Below are 19,402 nucleotides of genomic sequence, written 5' to 3' on the forward strand. Positions count from 1 at the left end.
CGAGTCAATAAGTCTCTGGTAGTCCCTTGCCTTCGTATAAAACAAGTCAGTGTTATTGACACCTTTCCAAACCAATCCTAGATTGTCCAAAGTGGGTGTCAGATTCCTAGAGCGACATTCATTTTTATAAGTCGGCCTGGGGGAGAATCTCAACTCTATTTTAATTGGATTATGGTCGCCATGCGTAGCAGGGACAACCTCGGCTTTCAATAGACAATCCTTAAGAGTGGGTGAGATAAAAACATAATCTATAATAGTGGTATACTTGTGTTTTTTTCTAGAACCAAGCAGGACTTGGTAGAGGTAGGTAAAATATACTTTCGATTATAGGCTTTTACACAGAAATGCAATTGAGGATTTGCAATTGTTACAGGTATGTCTCACTTTAAAATGCAGTTTGAATTACACAGTAATTACTTTCTGATTTTTTTTAGTTACTTTTATATTACTTTGAGTACTGGGGGTGGTGTGCCTAGATACTACACCTTAGGATCTCACGATACAAGGTAACTAAGAATTTTATACTTTGTAGTTTAGTTCTCTTTTCTTCACACAAACATCAGTTCAACACTTGAAAAAGTTTAGGCCCAAAATCACTTAACATAGGCTATGGGAGAAAAAGTGTTAGTGGCTTCTTAGGTAGCTACACAACTTATGAGTGGAAGTTTTGGGGATTAGGACCAAGGTCCCCCAGGATCTAGATGTTCACTCGAGTTGCACCACAAGCAGTACTTGGGCGGCTGGATACAGAGTGCTGGGGCCCAATGTTAGCCAACGGGGCTAAGGGGGCCTTCGGTTAGGGATTGCTGAATGGCAGGCCAATTGCGTGTGGGAGCAAAGCTCCTGGGGTTAAGGTCAGCACTACAGGGACCAATAAACAGCACAGAAGCTGCACCGCCAGCAGCACTGGGGTGTCCTGTTGCAGGGGTCCAAGAAGACGTTGGGGACCCTTTACTTCTCAATGAAGACCTTTGGTTGGGAAAAAGGGGCTGCAGGCTTGAGCAGGAAGACTTCCTGAAGGTGGCCACTGTCTGGAGAGGTAAGCTGGGGTCTTAGGGGATGCCTGGGAACCGTTGTTGGGGTCATCCAATGCTGTGGGGGCCCTTTTGGCATTGGTATTGGTCGCGGTGGGGCTCTACAGACTGCTTTGGTCGCGGCTGGAATCTTTTTGCCACCTTTGGTTGCTGTTGGAGGGGTAACCCTTCTGGTTTAGGCGGGAAGTGCCATCTCAGAGCTTGTGGTAGGTTGGGGTCACCAAATCCCAGATCAGGATTACTGTGGTGACCTCCTTGTGTATTGGGCCACTCAACATCGGGCCTTGGCGGCCGGGTGCAGAGGAGTGTAGAATCACAGAGTTGTCGGAATCTGGATTCTGGTCTTGGAGTCTTTTGTTGTGCAAATCCTGTGCTCACGGGATGCAGAGTCTGTAAGGTGAGTGCAGGGAAGGTCCTCTGGGGTGGCTGCTGGACACTCCGGTTTCTTTACTGTAGTCAGAGGGGGAGTCGGGACAGCCGGTAGGGCTGGGTCCAAAGCTGTAGGTGTCCTCTTCTTCCTGGGTCAGCACAGCTCTTCAGTCCTCCTTTTTTCTTCCTAGAATCGGAGGAGGCATAGTTCAGTGTTGTCCTAAACACGAAATTTAGAGGCGTTAAAGGGGTGTGCAGGTCGGGACTAATGGATCCCTTCCCTAGGGTGGGTACATTCCCTATTATGCCACCCTCCAGTGGGAGGGAGCATGAGCCTCTCCATAATTGACTGAGTTCCCCCATGTTCAGGCTAGCGAGGGCTGAGATGTGTGCTTCACCTTGCCTCCCCACTTGAGGTGTTGGGTTGGCAAAGGCGGGCATACCGCTCTTCCCAGCTTGGTTTTCCTGCCGATTTTTTCACCCAAATTGGGGGCCAGAAGCAGTGCCAGTTGCTAGGGGCAGAAAAAAAGGCAATACAGCTCCCAAAGGTGACAGGCCTTGGAAGCTTCCCTTTTTGTGGACCCATCCTTGGGGAGGAGGCATGCCACCTCAGCCTAGGATGGGCTTTGTTTTTGGACCCAGAGAGTGGAGGCTCTTTACCCAGGGGTCCATAAACTTGTCTGGTGGTTGAAAATGGCAGGTAGCCATTCAGGAACCACACCAGAGCTGGTCGACTTTCGGACGGCATCTCTAAGATGCCCTCTGGGTACATTTTACATTATAATGAAACAAAAAAATCAGTGTGGTTTTAAGGTGCTGAGACATTTGCTACCAAACTTCCCAGTTTTTAGTAAAGCCATTATGGAGCTGTGGAATTTGTAATGACCAACTCCCAGACCATAGACTCTTTATGGCTTTACAACACTTACAATGTCTAAGAATGGGCTTCGACACAGTAGCTGTACAGGGCCCATGCCACTGTACCATCATCTTAGGGCTAGTGCACCCTGCTAGAGTGGTGATTTACCTAGGCCTCATGCAGTGGGTTGCAGGCATGACACTTGGATGTGTGCGATGTCGAATCTTCACTTTTCTCTGCACTAAAACACAGAGCCTGCAATGGCAGTGTGTGGATGTTAAGGATCAGGGCCTCTAAGAGTGGCACAATAGGTGCTGCAGCCCTTAGAGGCCTTCCCTGGTACCCATGGTACCTTTTACAAGGGACTTACCTGTGGCCAGAGATTTGCCAATTGTGGGTACAAAGGTAGAGTCTTGGGAAGGGATACAGGACCTGGAAAACTGATTGTCAAGGACTCAAGCCACATCAAGTCAGGTTGCATCAGATGTTAGGCAGAAAGTGGAGAGTAACCATGCAAAAAGCGGCACTTTCCTATACTGCCCATTTTTACATACATTACCTTTTCCTCTAAAACCAAAGAAAATTTATGTATTTTCAAAGCGAGATAGTGATCATTATTCTAATGTCTCGAGTATTTTGCTACAAAAAATACAAAATGTAAACTGTCTATTAGAACAACTTAGTTTGCAATGTTTTTGACTTCAATATTTTCAGTACTAAGACCCAATTTGTTTTTCAATGTGTGGAAACTAAGGTTTGAAACAGTCTTGCAACACCATGCTCACAATAATATTACAACAACTACTTATTCCTGCCCACATCGACCCTAATAGACAGTATAAACAAAAACAGTGTGTGCTTCAGATTTAACTCAACAGTGACAACCTGTCAATTTCGAATGTTGTAACAGGTTTGTTTAATGTGTCAGGCACAGTACTCTCTAAGTTTCCTTGTTTGTAGAGTATCTGAAATACTAATGAAATCTTAACTGTTGATATAGAGTGGCGATAATGTCAAAGGGTTTGTCATTGTTTCTTCATAATGTGTCTATATAGTCATTGTTTTGGGGGCTGCATAATTATTATTGCCGATGTATTACATTTTCTTGCACACCAAGGCGAAGCGATTTAAGAGCATGTTTGCTTACATTAAGTAATCATTTTGATTAAGCCTGTGTCTCATTGGCTTAAAAAGGGGCTGCTCTTTTGCAGGATGACAAAACCGAATAAAGATGACTCATGCATATTTCTGGATGCTTAGGTCCTCATTTCAAGTGGCTGGTAACGATGCACATTAGAATTATAGGCTGTTCGGCAGATTTCATGTGCTATTACCTTAGCTTTACCTGCCCACTGCAGTTTTGTAGATGCAATGAGGAATAACATAGCAATCAGTGCCACCACAACAAAACCCCCATGCCATTCCCCATTTGATGGACCGATTTTCCCTTGGGCACCTCACCTGCTTTGTGCAGTTAAAATGTCTGGGCCTGTACTCGTGAGCATAGATATTTATCACTCATTTTGTGATGACTTCATGAAGATCAATAGGGCCACTCAAAACATGTAGATGTTGAAGAGCGTGGGACTGAGCGATGTACCTTGGGGTACTCCGCAGTTGATATTGGTGGGTTCGGAGAGGAAGGGAGGGAGTCTGATCCTCTGGGTTTGGTCGGAGAGAAAGGATTCTATCTAGTCAAGGGCGGATCATTGTATCCCTGCGTCCTGAAGTCTGGCTGCGAGCGTGCGGTGTGACATGGTGTCGAAGGCTGCGGAGAAGGATGAGGACCGCAGTGTGTCCCTGGTTGAGTACCATGCGGAATTCATCAGTGGCGGCGAGGAGGGCGCTCTCGTGCTGTGGTTGCGGGGCGGAATCCAGACTGGGAGGCGTCCAGGATGGAGTTCTCTTCAATGAAGGTGATCAGTTGGGTGTTTACGAGTCTCTCAGTGACTTTGGCCGTGAAGGGGAGGAGAGAGGCGGGTCGGTAGTTTTTCAGATCTTTTAGATCTGCCGTTGGTTTCCTGAGGAGGGGTTTAACCTCCGCCCACTTCCAGTTGTCTGGGAAGATGCCGGAAAAGAAGGAGGCGTTGATGGTCCATCCTAGTTCGGGTGAAATGGTGGTGTCGCCCCTGTGGAATATGTGTAGTGGGCAGGGGTCCATCTGGGCTCCTGAGTAAGTTTTCTTCATGGTTGCTGTGATGTGTTCGACAGTGGCGGGGTTCCAGGTCTTGATGGATAGCTTATCGGCGGTGTGGGGGGTGCTGTCTGGCGTTTGTTCGCTGAATTTGTCGTAGAGGGCCTTGATCTTCAGGTAGAAGAAGGTGCTGTGGTTGTCACAGAGTTCCTGGGAAGGTGTGATGTCTGTGGCTTTGCTGGGGGGTTTTATAAACTGCTATATGACGTTGAACAGTTCCTTGGCGTGTGTCATGTTGGTCTGGATCTTATCTCTTATGAAGGTCTGTTTGGTGTCTCTTATGCACTGGTGGTATTCTTCAGGGCGCTCCTGTGGTTGTTCCGCGCTTCTGTGGTTTTCTGGTTTTGCCAGGTTTTCTCTAGGCATCTGCAAGAACGTCTGGCTTCTTGTAGTTCTGTGGTGAACCAGGCAGCTTTCTGAGGGCGTTGTTTGGCGGGTGGCGGAGGAGTGCAAGCTTGTCGGCACAGCGGAGATCCAGTGGTGAAATTCTATGGCTGTGGAGTTGCTGTCGGTAGTGGTGCTCGGGGGGTCTTGGAGGAGGGTGGTGCTGAGGTGCTCCTCTGTGACCTTGCGCCAGTTCCTTCATGGTGGGCACGTCGGGCTTGGGTGCGGTGGTAGTGCTGAAGGTGAAGTGGACGCAGTGGTGGTCCGTCCAGGGGGGCTGGATGGTGTGGCTGAAGCAGATGTTAACCCCTCCCACAAAGATTGGGTGGAGGGTGTGTCCGGCTTTGTGATGGGCGTGTTGACCAGCTGCTTCAGGCCGAGGTTGTCGAGGAGAGTGGTGGAGTCAGGGTCGTCACTGTTGTCGAGGTAGAAATTCAGGCCCCGAGTAGGATGTAGTCCTTGGAGATGATGGCATGGGGTGCGGCGAGCTCAGCAATTGTACTTGCGGAGTGGGTGCGGTACCCTGGTGGTCTGTAGATGAGGGTGCCGCGTAGTGTGGTCCTGGGGCTTGTCTATACCTGGAAGTGGAGGTGTTCTGTGTTGGAGTGGGGGTCGCTCATGCTGGATATGGAAAGCCAGAGGGGGGCCTTGTGTGCGATGGAGAGTCCTCCTCCTGGGTGGTGGGGTTGGTCCGTTCTCTGGATATTGTAGCCGTCGGGGATGGCCGTGGCGATGTCAGGGCCGGAGGTGGCATTGGTCCAGGTTTCCGTGAACAGGCAACATCAGGCAAGAGGGTGTTGATCAGGTCCCATATCTCTACAGCGTCTCGGTGTAGGAAGCGCATGTTGAGGAGGATGCATGTCAGGGTTTTGGCGGTGTATGCCTCCGGAGGGCCTTCAGCGGTAGGGGGGGGGGGCATTGTCGAAGGTGAAGGATCTGCAGCAGGTTTTGCACGAGATTTGGCCATGGGCGGTGTTCGGCGACTCTTCCAGGATTCAGTGCGTGGAGGCTGGTGGAATCGTAGCAGTAGGGTCTTGGAGAGCCAGGGTTCCTGGCGCTGGCCGTGTTCGGGATGTGGACAGGCGCAATTGGGCTTGCCTTGGGTGTGCCAGCGGCGGCTGAGGCTGCCATTTACAAGGGGAGGGACGATCTGCTGGGAGGCGGGATGGGAAGCAGAGGTGCAAAGCGGTGGGAAACGAAGCGGGGAGATTAAGCCTGAATAAAGGAAAGCAGGGTAAAACAGTAGATTAGTACAGTAGATTCAGATAGACTGAATTAGGAAAGCAGGGGAAAAAAACGGTAGAAGCGGCACAACAGTAACAGTAAGACACAAAATTATTGCACTAGCCCACAGAGATGAATATTCCACTCAACGGCAGTGACTGGCCTGCAGAGGTCTCGAACCCCTCTCAGGAGGAGGAGAGGAGACTTGACGGCAGAGAAGTTGTCGTGGAGCTTCTGGGGAGAGAGTGTGTTTTCTCGACCAGGGTCACCCACAAGATAAGAAAAACAATTGATATTTACAAAGTGCAATTCTGAGGTTAATGAAGCCCTAATGATGTTAAAACAAACTTAAATGTACCCCTACCAAGTCTTGGAATAAATGAAGCCCAATTCATGGCCATCCTCTGGTATACTGTAACATGCTCTGAAAGAAAAAAAAAAGCACAACCACAGAAGATTAAGTAAATTCAGATCTGCAGTTGACTCAGAAAAGTATGGATGTAACAATTGAATAGAGTGTTGAAAGAACATTGAACTGACGTGTGTGAGAAAGTGGGAAGAAAAAAGGAGTGGGACAAAACCATTAGACCTATAAATTTCCGTGAACGGTGTTTCACCCGTGCCTGGTCGGAGAATGCCTGGCATGTGATTGAATTGACCATCCCATCCATGATTTTGACTCTTCCGCAGTGGTGGAGTTGAGGAAAGCTGCTTTGGCTTCAGGTCCTTACTTTTCTCAATTAGGTCCCAGTTGCCTTTTTTGACACTCCAGTTATCTTGAAATGGCTTCATCTATCAAATGATGGTAAAATGGACACTCCCCACGCTTCCCTGCTTCAGGAAGGATCCTGCAGGCAAGATTGAAAAACAAATTCAATGTTAGTGCTGCTTTTTGGGTGGCCTTTGCCTGGCTCCCTCAATTTTGTCACAGGGACTTTACGGGCAGCAGATCAAAGCTGAGATTTACTGCACCTATCCTTCCAGCTGGGAAAAGTCTTTTGCTTATTCTACAGAACTGACAATGGAAATCGCACATGCGCACCAGGCAGTGGTGACCAAAGCATACAGAGTCAGTGGGTGTAAAGCTGCATCAGTACTTGAGTTACCTCGAGTTACTTAAAAAACCCAAAAAAGTTTTAGCCAGATAAAAGAGAGGGGAGAAGAGTTGGCCTAACGACTAGGGCGGTCAACCTCGAATCTGGAGAACTGGGTTCAAGTCCTGGCAATGACGCTGAACATCTTGTGATTCTTGGCAAATCACTTAATCTCAAGGTGCCTAAAAAAATGAATGTGTCCTCCTGTAATGCAACTTGTGCTATGTAAAGCGCTCTGATACCCAATTCGGGTCAAGTTTGCGCTATATAAAACTCTGTAAAATAAAATAAGAGTAAAGCTACACAACAGGTTAAAAAGAAAAAACTCTGTTCCATTGTTATTTGCAAATGAATGTGCAGAGTGGTCAAGTTTAGGTCTTGTCATCTACTTTCCTGCACAAAAATTATACATGCGTAATGACAACAATTTTGCGCATGATGCACAATTCAGGAAATTTCACAGGCTTACACCTGCATAATGAAAACTACGCACTGGCCTCACGACTTAACAGGAGCATGTCGCTGGCAGTCACTCACAACGCAAAACATTTACATACACAACACTCATCACATATTGCACCTTCCATCCTTGCATTTAAGTTCTGGTATGCAACCTTATGGATAAGTCAACAGTCATGCAAGGACACCCCTGTGGTAGGTCTGTTATATACAAATACCAAGCAGAATGACAATCTAAAAATTAACCTTTAGCACTGCATTGTACATTGCAATTTTGAATTCTTACATGTAATCTTGTTGTGATTGCAAGATCACATTGTAAAAGTGCAATGTCAATACACAGGTTTATCATTTGCGTTTGCTCCAACATGCATCTTGACACCTAGAAAATATCAAGCAACAATTTTTATTACATTAGTTCTCTGTATCCTACATGTTGTGGCTCTATCATCTTATCATTGAATGACTTCTCATTGGCTTCCAGGAATCTATCGCTGTGGTCCTACCTCGGTAAAGGCGGTCAAAGAAGGAGACGTGGACCTGGACTATGACGCACCGTTTGTGTTTGCCGAGGTCAATGCTGACCGTGTCTCCTGGATCTGTGAGGGCGAGAATAAAAAAGAGAAACTTCGTTGTGACTCCAGTGGTGTTGGGAAGAACATCAGCACGAAGGCTGTGGGGAAAAATCTCCGAAAGGATATTACTGACAGCTACAAGTATAAGGAAGGTATGGGCAGGTTGCATCATAACTTTGGATTTGATCCACAACACTATTTCTGGAGTAAATAGCTGCAGAAAATGCTTTGTGATTTCGGACTTAGGTGGTGACAGGTAAAATATGTGGATTAATCAATGTCCTCACTCATTACTAGGTACTTATTCAAATTAGATTAATCTTCCTTTGAGCCTGTACTATGCAGTGTAACATCAATGCCACTTGCAACAGAAGCAGGAAGACAAATAGCCTCCTTAGCAAATAACACTACATGAGGTGTTAATTAACTTGTCATCATCATCATCATCACTTAACGTGTCCATGAAATGGAACTGTTGCCTGGTTAGGTAAATGCAAATACACAAAATATGGATTTGCCATTCTCTAAAATCGGTATTTACAAGACGCATCAACATTCATTTTGATAATATCTGTGTTTTCTGATGCTTTAAGCACGTCTTGGTCCTCATATTGTACACAGCAGAACCACAAAGAAACAAATGCAAATATGAGCATTTGTACAAGGAGAAATAATACCATCCCCATGTAACTAACTTTTCCACCCCACATTTTATAACTTCTTCCACCAAATGCTACCTCCAGATTCCATTGCAATAAATACTTTACTTTTAATGGCAGTCTTGATCTTGCAGGCTGCCAACATTCAGGTTCTTACATTTTCATGACGATGGGTTCCGCCCTGTAGCCACTGTCTGCTGTCTGCTACCCTGAGTGGACCCCCTCTGGGTCCCTCTGATTTTCAGCCCCTTGTGCTGCTAAGGCTGTATGAGTTTGTGTCATAACTTTTGTAGAAGAAGAGTTAATGTAAAAAAGACTTAATAGATATATGAATTCCCATAAATAGCTTGGGGACTTTCAAAAGGATGGCATCCTTCACTTAAACTCTGGAGTCTCTCATACCTTTTAATGTGAATGAACAATGACCAAAGTAATTGAGTGGCTGATTATGAAGCGCTCATTGATTCACTGCAAATTATTTTCTGTCTGATTCAAATAAGTTTGAACATGCTGGCATTCAAATGAAAAACATAGAATTGAGACTTTTGCAAAGCTCCTGCCTGAAAGTTGATAAAGAGACTAAGTTGACAATGTGCCCAGTGGTATTTTGAGATATTGGTTCCTTTAGGATTGGAGGGTTAGGGAGATAACAAGCTTTACATTATTAAGTTGACCAATAACTAGTTATTTGAATTCTGTCTGACCTTTAGTTCATAAAGTTAGGCTTCAGGTAGCTGACATATCGTCCCTTGTTGTCACGGTCCAACGGCTCCTCAGGATCGGGATGTTGCTATATGGGGTCCACCTCCAGCTTCCTCCGTGCTCTGGGAATAAATACCACCGAGCACGATAGTAAGCAGGCGAGGGAAAAAATGTCCGGGACAGGAAACGGTTGTAGAAGAGGTCTCTGCAATGACACAAAAGATACACCGTAAGTAGAGAGCCCTGCTCTTCATACACTAAACTAGATCCCCCACTGAACTCCTTTCCTACCTGATTCGTCTCAGGACCTCTCTTTTCTACATATGAGATAACTTCTCTCACCACCGGGGATTATTCCCTGAAATACAAGATACATGCAAGGGGTTAATTCACTTCCTTCCCTATACACTGCCTAGATGCCTTGGTACGTGTTTCCATACATACCCTGTATTTTCCGTCCCTTATTTATAAAAGGTTCTACTTCAGCTCATTATTTACAATTGATAAGTCACTGGGTAATCATGATATAACAGGAACGTTTAAAATGACAGGACTGCTCTGGACCGTTATCATGTACCTTCTTCACCAGCCAACAAGGCTGTAATTAAATGGACAACTCTAAATCAGTTACCACTGTTCTTACCAGGCACTGGATTCAGAAGAAGGAATTAAATGTCATTCCCGGAATACCTCTTCCTTCCTGATTGAGGATTCTTCCATTAATCCGAACACCTTTACCACAGCAGCGCCACACAGCACGAGTGCGACCACCACTATACAAGTTCAATGAAAGATCACACCGACCATGAGAGGGGGCAAATCCAGCGTCTCTCACGTCGGAAGAACTCAATCCGTTTTCAGAAATAAACAAAACTCGGAGCCGAACACGAGAGGGTGCAAATCCAGCGTCTCTCGTGTCAGCAGGACTCAACCAGTACTAGTAAACAAACACAACTCAGAGCCGCACTCGAGAGGGTGAAATCCGGCGTCTCTCCGAGTGCCACAAAGGAGTTCCCACAAAGTTCCCAATCACGAGAGGGTGCAAGTCCCGCGTCTCTCGTGTCGGAATGACTCACTCCGAAGGACAAGGTAACCCCGCAGCCGCGGGTTACGGAAACACTATTTCGAACGCTAGAATCCAGAAGACAGTCACGGAAGGCTTCCTCTTCCAATCTCCATTCTTCGCAAAGACAAAATTACGTGCATCGCACTCCTGGTCTCGCGGAGTTTTATGTTCTCCTCCTTGCCTATGCACGCTAAGCTTTCTGGGATCTGTAGTTTCTGGGTTATCATTGGGCAGGCACAGGTCGGATCCTGACAGTATGCCCCCCTCCCCTGTGCCTCCTAGCGCCCGGCTTCCCTTGATTCCGGCGGTAGAATTCCCGAACAGCTCGGGGAGCATGAACGGCTGTACTCGGCTCCCAGGAATCGTCCTCAGGTTGATACCCTTTCCACGAGATGAGGAACCACAGTTTGCTCTGGCGGTATCTTGAGTCCAGAATTCTCCGGACCTCGAACTCCAACTGGCCATCCCTCAAAATTGGAGGAACCGCAGCCAGTTTCGCCCTTCCCGCTGGCTTCAACAAGCTACAATGGAATACAGGATGTATCCTCATATGTACAGGCAACTTCAGTTTGTATGCCACCGGGTTGATCTTCCGGAGTATGGTATAGGGTCCGACAAAACGCGGATGAAAAACGCTATGATAGTGAAACCGGATATTCCTGGTGGAGAGCCATACTCTGTCACCTGCCTTGTACTCCGGCCCTTCCTGTCGATGTTTGTCAGCCCATGTTTTGTAAGTTGCTTTAGACTGGCACAGAGTCTTCCGAATGATCTTGTGGATTTTTGATAATTCCTCCACATGGGCTGCAACAGATGGTTTTGCACTTCACCCGGTATTACAATGGGTAGAGTCTTTGCATGGTATCCATTATTTGCCCTGAATGGCGTTTCTTTGATGGAACTATGCCAGGTGTTATTATACGATAGCTCCGCCAGCCACAACATAGAGACCCATGATTGTTCTGCCTCTTTCGCATAACACCTCAGATATTTCTTAAGGGTTTGGTTCATCCTCTCGGTTTGTCCATCCGATTGAGGGTGAAAGCTGGTGGGCAAGGCATCCTCTACTTGTAGGGCTTTGCACCACATATGCCAGAATCGGGCTATGAACTGGGGCCCTCTAAATGACACTATGACTCGTGGGATTCCATGCAGTCGCACCACATGGGTTAACAACAGTTGGGCAGTTTGTCTGGCCGTTGGAAGGTTGTGGCAGGGTATAAAATGAGCCATTTTGGTAAGGCTATCCACTACCACTAATATAGCGCTGCATTTCTGATCCTTTGGCAACCCCACAATGAAGTCAACGCTAATGGTATGCCAGGGATGAGATGGCGTTGGCAGTGGCATCAATTTCCCCTTTAACTTACACTGCTCTCCCTTTGCTCGAGCACACACCTCACACTGTCTTACCCAGTTCTCCACTTCTTTACCCATACCTTCCCACCAGAAATGTCGCTGTATCAGGATAAGCGTCTTCTTGTTACCCGGATGACCGGCCACCACAGCGTTATGACACCAGTTAAAGGCTTGCAACCTAAGGGAATGTGTGGGCAGATACAGCTTTCCATTACATAAGGGTACCCCATGCTTCAGTACTGTGTTTTGATCCTGACTAGCCCATGCTGTCCACTGCATCGGACTCTTCTGCTTCACTACTTGTGTCATGAATTGATCAACTGCATTAGCACACAGCACTTTCTCTGAGGGAATGATGGCCTGCTGGATGACCTGTGCCGATGTTTCTTTCTCTGTCTGTCTTGACAGTGAGTCAGCCTTCTTATTGTCTGCTCCTGGGCGGAACGTAACCACAAAGTCAAAACCAGCGAAAAACAACATCCACCTCATCTGTCTCTGTGATAAGTGACGAGCTGTCTTCATATAGACAAGATTCCGGTGATCCGAATACACCGTGATGGTATGTCTTGCTCCCCATAAATAATGCCTCCACTCCATGAAGGCCTTCTTTATGGCGAACAGTTCCTTCTCCGCCACGGTATAATTGGTTTCAGCAGAGGACAGCTTTTTCGACAAAAAGGCCACCGGGTGTAATTGTCCGGTACCCTTGTCCCTTTGAGAGAGGATCGCTCCCACCGCGGCATCCGAGGCGTCCGCCTCTACCACAAACGGAACGTCCATTTGAGGATGCTTCAATATGGGGGCTGAACTGAACGCAGTCTTCAATCGATTGAAGGCTTCATCCGCCTCAACCGTCCATTCAAAAGATATCCCTTTTCTAAGCAAACGAGTAATCGGGGCTGCAACTGCTGAAAACTGTGCTATGAACCGCCGATAATAGTTTGAAAAACCTAGGAAACATTGCACCTCTTTGACGCTTTTGGGAGCTGGCCACTGTTGAACTGCCTCCACCTTACGATCCGCCATACGGAACCCCAAGGGGCTCAATATGACCCCCAAAAACTCCACCTCTGCCACCCCGAACTCGCACTTGCTAAGTTTGCAATACAAGCAATTATCCAATAGCCTCTTCAAAACTAAGATGACGTGACCAGCATGTTGAGGGATAGACCTAGAATACACCAAGATGTAATCTATGTAGACAATGACAAATTGGTCAATATAGTCCTTCAGCACGTCATTTAAAAAGTACTGGAACCCCGCAGGGGCATTGCAGAGACCGAACGGCATTACCAAGTACTCAAATAAACCGTACCGAGTCTTGAAGGCCGTTTTCCACTCATCCCCGCTGCGGATCCTCACCAGATGGTATGCTCCCCGGAGATCCAACCGGGTGTAAATGTTGGCCTCCTTTACTTGGTCCAATAAAACGGGGATGAGTGGTAACGGATAACGGTTTTTGACTGTCTGCCTATTCAATAGGCGGTAGTCGATACAAGTTCGCAGCTCCCTGTTGGCCTTTGCAATAAAAAACAAGGGCGAAGCCGCAGGGGACCGAGAGGGACGAATAAACCCCATGGCACAGAATTCCCTCAAATACTCCTGCAGGTGTTTTGTTTCAGGCTCTGAAAGGGCGTATACTCTACACGAGGGTATCACGGCACCGTCCACTAGATCAATACGACAGTCGTATTCACGGTGAGGTGGCAACGATGCAGCCTTAATTTCACTGAACACCTCACGATACTCTTCATAGACAGATGGCAAGCAAACATCTTTTTCAACTGCCGTGGCCACCTGATACCCCTGTGCTAATGCAATCAAATGATGGACCTTTTCCTTCATACATGAAGCTTGGCATTCAGCCGACTGAAAACTGATGGTTTTCTGTCCCCAATCCATGGTAGGATTGTGCAGGCCTAATCAGGGCATGCCCAGGATAACCTCATACTGAGGTGCATCGATGATATTCAGCACTATAGTTTCCACATGCTCTAATGGATCCCCAGGGAGATGCAACTCCACCTTTTCAGTGTGTTCTGTAATGGGCCCGGACTTCAGCGGGGTGCCGTCCACTGCCAGCACCCTCTCTGGTGTCTGCATAGCCACTCTCACTAACCCCAATCGTACAACCAACCCTTCGTCTATGAAGTTTCCTGTAGCACCAGAGTCCACCATACTATGCACCGGATGTTGTTGTCCTCGCACCTGTAACATCATAGACAACACTATGTGCGCTTCCGTATCCGTGGCAGAAACCCCCGCAAGAGACGGCAACCGCCATCCCTGTTCCTCGGGCTTCTCTTCAGGTAACAATGATTCTCTCTCGGTGTCCCCCATGGCTGCTGGAACAGCATGAGTCTTTCCCACCGGATACGGATGGCCTTTCTTGGGTTTCACAGTACAGTCTTTAACATAATGGCCCTTTTTTCCGCAGTACATGCAGAGACCCAAGGTACGACGGCTTTCTCTTTCCGCTCTAGACAAGGGAGCCCGGATAGCTCCTACTTCCATAGGTTCTACTCCTCCTCCCTTCTCAGTGGGAAGACCACCTTCAGCCCTCCCCTGACCCCCAGGAGAACGATACCCACGTCTCCATTCCCCCGAGCGATCTGCCCGACGATGGTCCAGTCTCAGCGTCAAATTAATGAGGTCTGTACATGTAGCTGGCTGTGGATCGATCTGAGCCAAAACATCTTTCAGCTCATCGGAAAGACCATGGTAATATAACGCCATTCTTTTTTCCTCCGGCCACGCCGTCTCTGCGATAAGACGGTTAAATGTTGTCATGTATGTGACCAAATCTTTCCGACCTTGTCTCAAATCAAGAATATCACTGTCTGCACTTAAGGTCGTGGCCCTCCTATCGAATACCCTTTCGAATTCTCTCCTAAAGGCACCCCAATCAGTCAGGAGAGGGTCGTCATTCCTCACCAAAGGTCCTGCCCAATTTGCTGCATCCCCCGTTAAATACGAGATCGCAAACGCTACTCTAGATAGATTAGTGGGGAAAGACGCTGGGCGACATGAGAAATGTAATGTTATCTGCGTCAAGAAGTTCTGTACTGATGTAGGACTACCGGAATATCTCTCCGGACTGGCCAACGGGATGGGCTGGGGAACCGTAACCTGTACCTGCTGAACACCTGCCGAAGCATTGAAAGGATTCCTGCCCTGCCTCTCCACCTGTTCCTTCAGAGCCGCAGCTTCTGCTCGTGAAGTAACCAACTCCTGCTGAACCAGTACTAAGGCGGCCATTACATCTTCCAAGGTAGCCATAACCTGACTGCCCGATCGGGAGGAGACTATTTCGTGGGCACGTAATTGTGTCACCGTCCAACGGCTCCTCAGGATCGGGATGTTGCTATATGGGGTCCACTTCCAGCTTCCTCCGTGCTCTGGGAATAAATACCACCGAGCACGATAGTAAGCAGGCAAGGGAAAAAATGTCCGGGACAGGAAACGGTTGTAGAAGAGGTCTCTGCAATGACACAAAAGATATACCGTAAGTAGAGAGCCCTGCTCTTCATACACTAAACTAGATCCCCCACTGAACTCCTTTCCTACCTGATTCGTCTCAGGACCTCTCTTTTCTACATATGAGATAACTTCCCTCACCACCGGGGATTATTCCCTAAAATACAAGATACATGCAAGGGGTTAATTCACTTCCTTCCCTATACACTGACTAGATGCCTTGGTACGTGTTTCCATACATACCCTGTATTTTCCGTCCCTTATTTATAAAAGGTTCTACTTCAGCTCATTATTTACAATTGATAAGTCACTGGGTATTCATGATATAACAGGAACGTTTAAAATTACAGGACTGCTCTGGACCGTTATCATGTACCTTCTTCACCAGCCAACAAGCCTGTAATTAAATGGACAACTCTAAATCAGTTACCACTGTTCTTACCAGGCACTGGATTCAGAAGAAGGAATTAAATGTCATTCCCGGAATACCTCTTCCTTCCTGATTGAGGATTCTTCCATTAATCCGAACACCTTTACCACAGCAGCGCCACACAGCACGAGTGCGACCGCCACTATACAAGTTCAATGAAAGATCACACCGACCATGAGAGGGGGCAAATCCAGCGCCTCTCACGTCGGAAGAACTCAATCCGTTTTCAGAAATAAACAAAACTCGGAGCCGAACACGAGAGGGTGCAAATCCAGCGTCTCTCGTGTCAGCAGGACTCAACCAGTACTAGTAAACAAACACAACTCAGAGCCGCACTCGAGAGGGTGAAATCCGGCGTCTCTCCGAGTGCCACAAAGGAGTTCCCACAAAGTTCCCGATCACGAGAGGGTGCAAGTCCCGCGTCTCTCGTGTCGGAATGACTCACTCCGAAGGACAAGGTAACCCCGCAGCCGCGGGTTACGGAAACACTATTTCGAACGCTAGAATCCAGAAGACAGTCACGGAAGGCTTCCTCTTCCAATCTCCATTCTTCGCAAAGACAAAATTACGTGCATCGCACTCCTGGTCTCGCGGAGTTTTATGTTCTCCTCCTTGCCTATGCACGCTAAGCTTTCTGGGATCTGTAGTTTCTGGGTTATCATTGGGCAGGCACAGGTCGGATCCTGACAGTATGCCCCCCTCCCCTGTGCCTCCTAGCACCCGGCTTCCCTGGATTCCGGCGGTAGAATTCCCGAACAGCTCGGGGAGCATGAACGGCTGTACTCGGCTCCCAGGAATCGTCCTCAGGTTGATACCCTTTCCACGAGATGAGGAACCACAGTTTGCCCTGGCGGTATCTTGAGTCCAGAATTCTCCGGACCTCGAACTCCAACTGGCCATCCCTCAAAATTGGAGGAACCGCAGCCAGTTTCGCCCTTCCCGCTGGCTTCAACAAGCTACAATGGAATACAGGATGTATCCTCATATGTACAGGCAACTTCAGTTTGTATGCCACCGGGTTGATCTTCCGGAGTATGGTATAGGGTCCGACAAAACGCGGATGAAAAACGCTATGATAGTGAAACCGTATATTCCTGGTGGAGAGCCATACTCTGTCACCTGCCTTGTACTCTGGCCCTTCCTGTCGATGCTTGTCAGCCCATGTTTTGTAAGTTGCTTTAGACTGACACAGAGTCTTCCGAATGATCTTGTGGATTTTTGATAATTCCTCCACATGGGCTGCAACAGATGGATGGTTTTGCACTTCACCCGGTATTACAATGGGTAGAGTCTTTGCATGGTATCCATTATTTGCCCTGAATGGCGTTTCTTTGATGGAACTATGCCAGGTGTTATTATACGATAGCTCCGCCAGCCACAACATAGAGACCCATGATTGTTCTGCCTCTTTCGCATAACACCTCAGATATTTCTTAAGGGTTTGGTTCATCCTCTCGGTTAGTGCATCCGATTGAGGGTGAAAGCTGGTGGACAAGGCATTCTCTACTTGTAGGGCTTTGCACCACATATGCCAGAATCGGGCTATGAACTGGGGCCCTCTAAATGACACTATGACTCGTGGGATTCCATGCAGTCGCACCACATGGGTTAACAACAGTTGGGCAGTTTGTCTGGCCGTTGGAAGGTTGTGGCAGGGTATAAAATGAGCCATTTTGGTAAGGCTATCCACTACCACTAATATAGCGTTGCATTTCTGATCCTTTGGCAACCCCACAATGAAGTCAACGCTAATGGTATGCCAGGGATGAGATGGCGTTGGCAGTGGCATCAATTTCCCCTTTAACCTACACTGCTCTCCCTTTGCTCGAGCACACACCTCACACTGTCTTACCCAGTTCTCCACTTCTTTACCCATACCTTCCCACCAGAAATGTCGCTGTATCAGGATAAGCGTCTTCTTGTTACCCGGATGACCGGCCACCACAGCGTTATGACACCAGTTAAAGGCTTGCAACCTAAGGGAATGTGTGGGCAGATACAGCTTTCCATTACATAAGGGTACCCCATGCTTCAGTACTGTGTTTTGATCCTGACTAGCCCATGCTGTCCACTGCATCGGACTCTTCTGCTTCACTACTTGTGTCATGAATTGATCAACTGCATTAGCACACAGCACTTTCTCTGAGGGAATGATGGCCTGCTGGATGACCTGTGTCGATGTTTCTTTCTCTGTCTGTCTTGACAGTGAGTCAACCTTCTTATTGTCTGCTCCTGGGCGGAACGTAACCACAAAGTCAAAACCAGCGAAAAACAACATCCACCTCATCTGTCTCTGTGATAAGTGACGAGCTGTCTTCATATAGACAAGATTCCGGTGATCCGAATACACCGTGATGGTATGTCTTGCTCCCCATAAATAATGCCTCCACTCCATGAACGATTTACAAAAGGGGGTGGTGATGAACAGAGTGTCTGAATTGAGCAGACCACTCTTACCCAGTCCAAAGATCAGGGCTTGATCCATCACCGTTATTTATCTCACTGCCCCATCCCAGCTCAGAACCTGGCTATATGCAAATCAGTCTGTCCCTGGCCCAGTGCATCATGGGAACAGGGCAGACTAAACTACCAAGCCAATTCTTTACCAGAAAGGAGACAAGCTACCGGGGACCGGTTTCTGGCATTTCAGCCTCTTCGGCCCGGCTTGCTTGAATCCTGATGGAGCAGTGAGAAAGGGACTCATGTCTGAGTATACCCTGCCACACCTATAGTGGCCAAAATCGATTTACAAAAGGGGGTGGTGATGAACAGAGTGTCTGAATTGAGCAGACCACTCTTACCCAGTCCAAAGATCAGGGCTTGATCCATCACCGTTATTTATCTCACTGCCCCATCCCAGCTCAGAACCTGGCTATATGCAAATCTGTCTGTCCCTGGCCCAGTGCATCATGGGAACAGGGCAGACTAAACTACCAAGCCAATTCTTTACCAGAAAGGAGACAAGCTACCGGGGACCGGTTTCTGGCATTTCAGCCTCTTCGGCCCGGCTTGCTTGAATCCTGATGGAGCAGTGAGAAAGGGACTCATGTCTGAGTATACCCTGCCACACCTATAGTGGCCAAAATCGATTTACAAAAGGGGGTGGTGATGAACAGAGTGTCTGAATTGAGCAGACCACTCTTACCCAGTCCAAAGATCAGGGCTTGATCCATCACCGTTATTTATCTCACTGCCCCATCCCAGCTCAGAACCTGGCTATATGCAAATCAGTCTGTCCCTGGCCCAGTGCATCATGGGAACAGGGCAGACTAAACTACCAAGCCAATTCTTTACCAGAAAGGAGACAAGCTACCGGGGACCGGTTTCTGGCATTTCAGCCTCTTCGGCCCGGCTTGCTTGAATCCTGATGGAGCAGTGAGAAAGGGACTCATGTCTGAGTATACCCTGCCACACCTATAGTGGCCAAAATCGATTTACAAAAGGGGGTGGTGATGAACAGAGTGTCTGAATTGAGCAGACCACTCTTACCCAGTCCAAAGATCAGGGCTTGATCCAT

The 19,402-nt window shown here is 47.6% G+C and overlaps 1 protein-coding gene across 1 annotated transcript in view; it reads left to right on the forward strand.

The window, feature by feature from the left end:
- LOC147705983 (protein-glutamine gamma-glutamyltransferase E-like) overlaps positions 1-19,402 on the forward strand; it is a 201,081-nt gene that overhangs the window by 136,604 nt on the left and 45,075 nt on the right. The window contains exon 9 of the mRNA XM_086929013.1: positions 8,102-8,344. Within this exon, the coding sequence (XP_086785139.1) occupies positions 8,102-8,344 (243 nt within the window). The remainder of the gene's footprint in view (positions 1-8,101; positions 8,345-19,402) is intronic.

Source organism: Lissotriton vulgaris, chromosome 7, assembly GCF_964263255.1.
Source record: "Lissotriton vulgaris chromosome 7, aLisVul1.2, whole genome shotgun sequence".
In the NCBI taxonomy this organism is placed as follows: Eukaryota; Metazoa; Chordata; class Amphibia; order Caudata; family Salamandridae; genus Lissotriton; species Lissotriton vulgaris.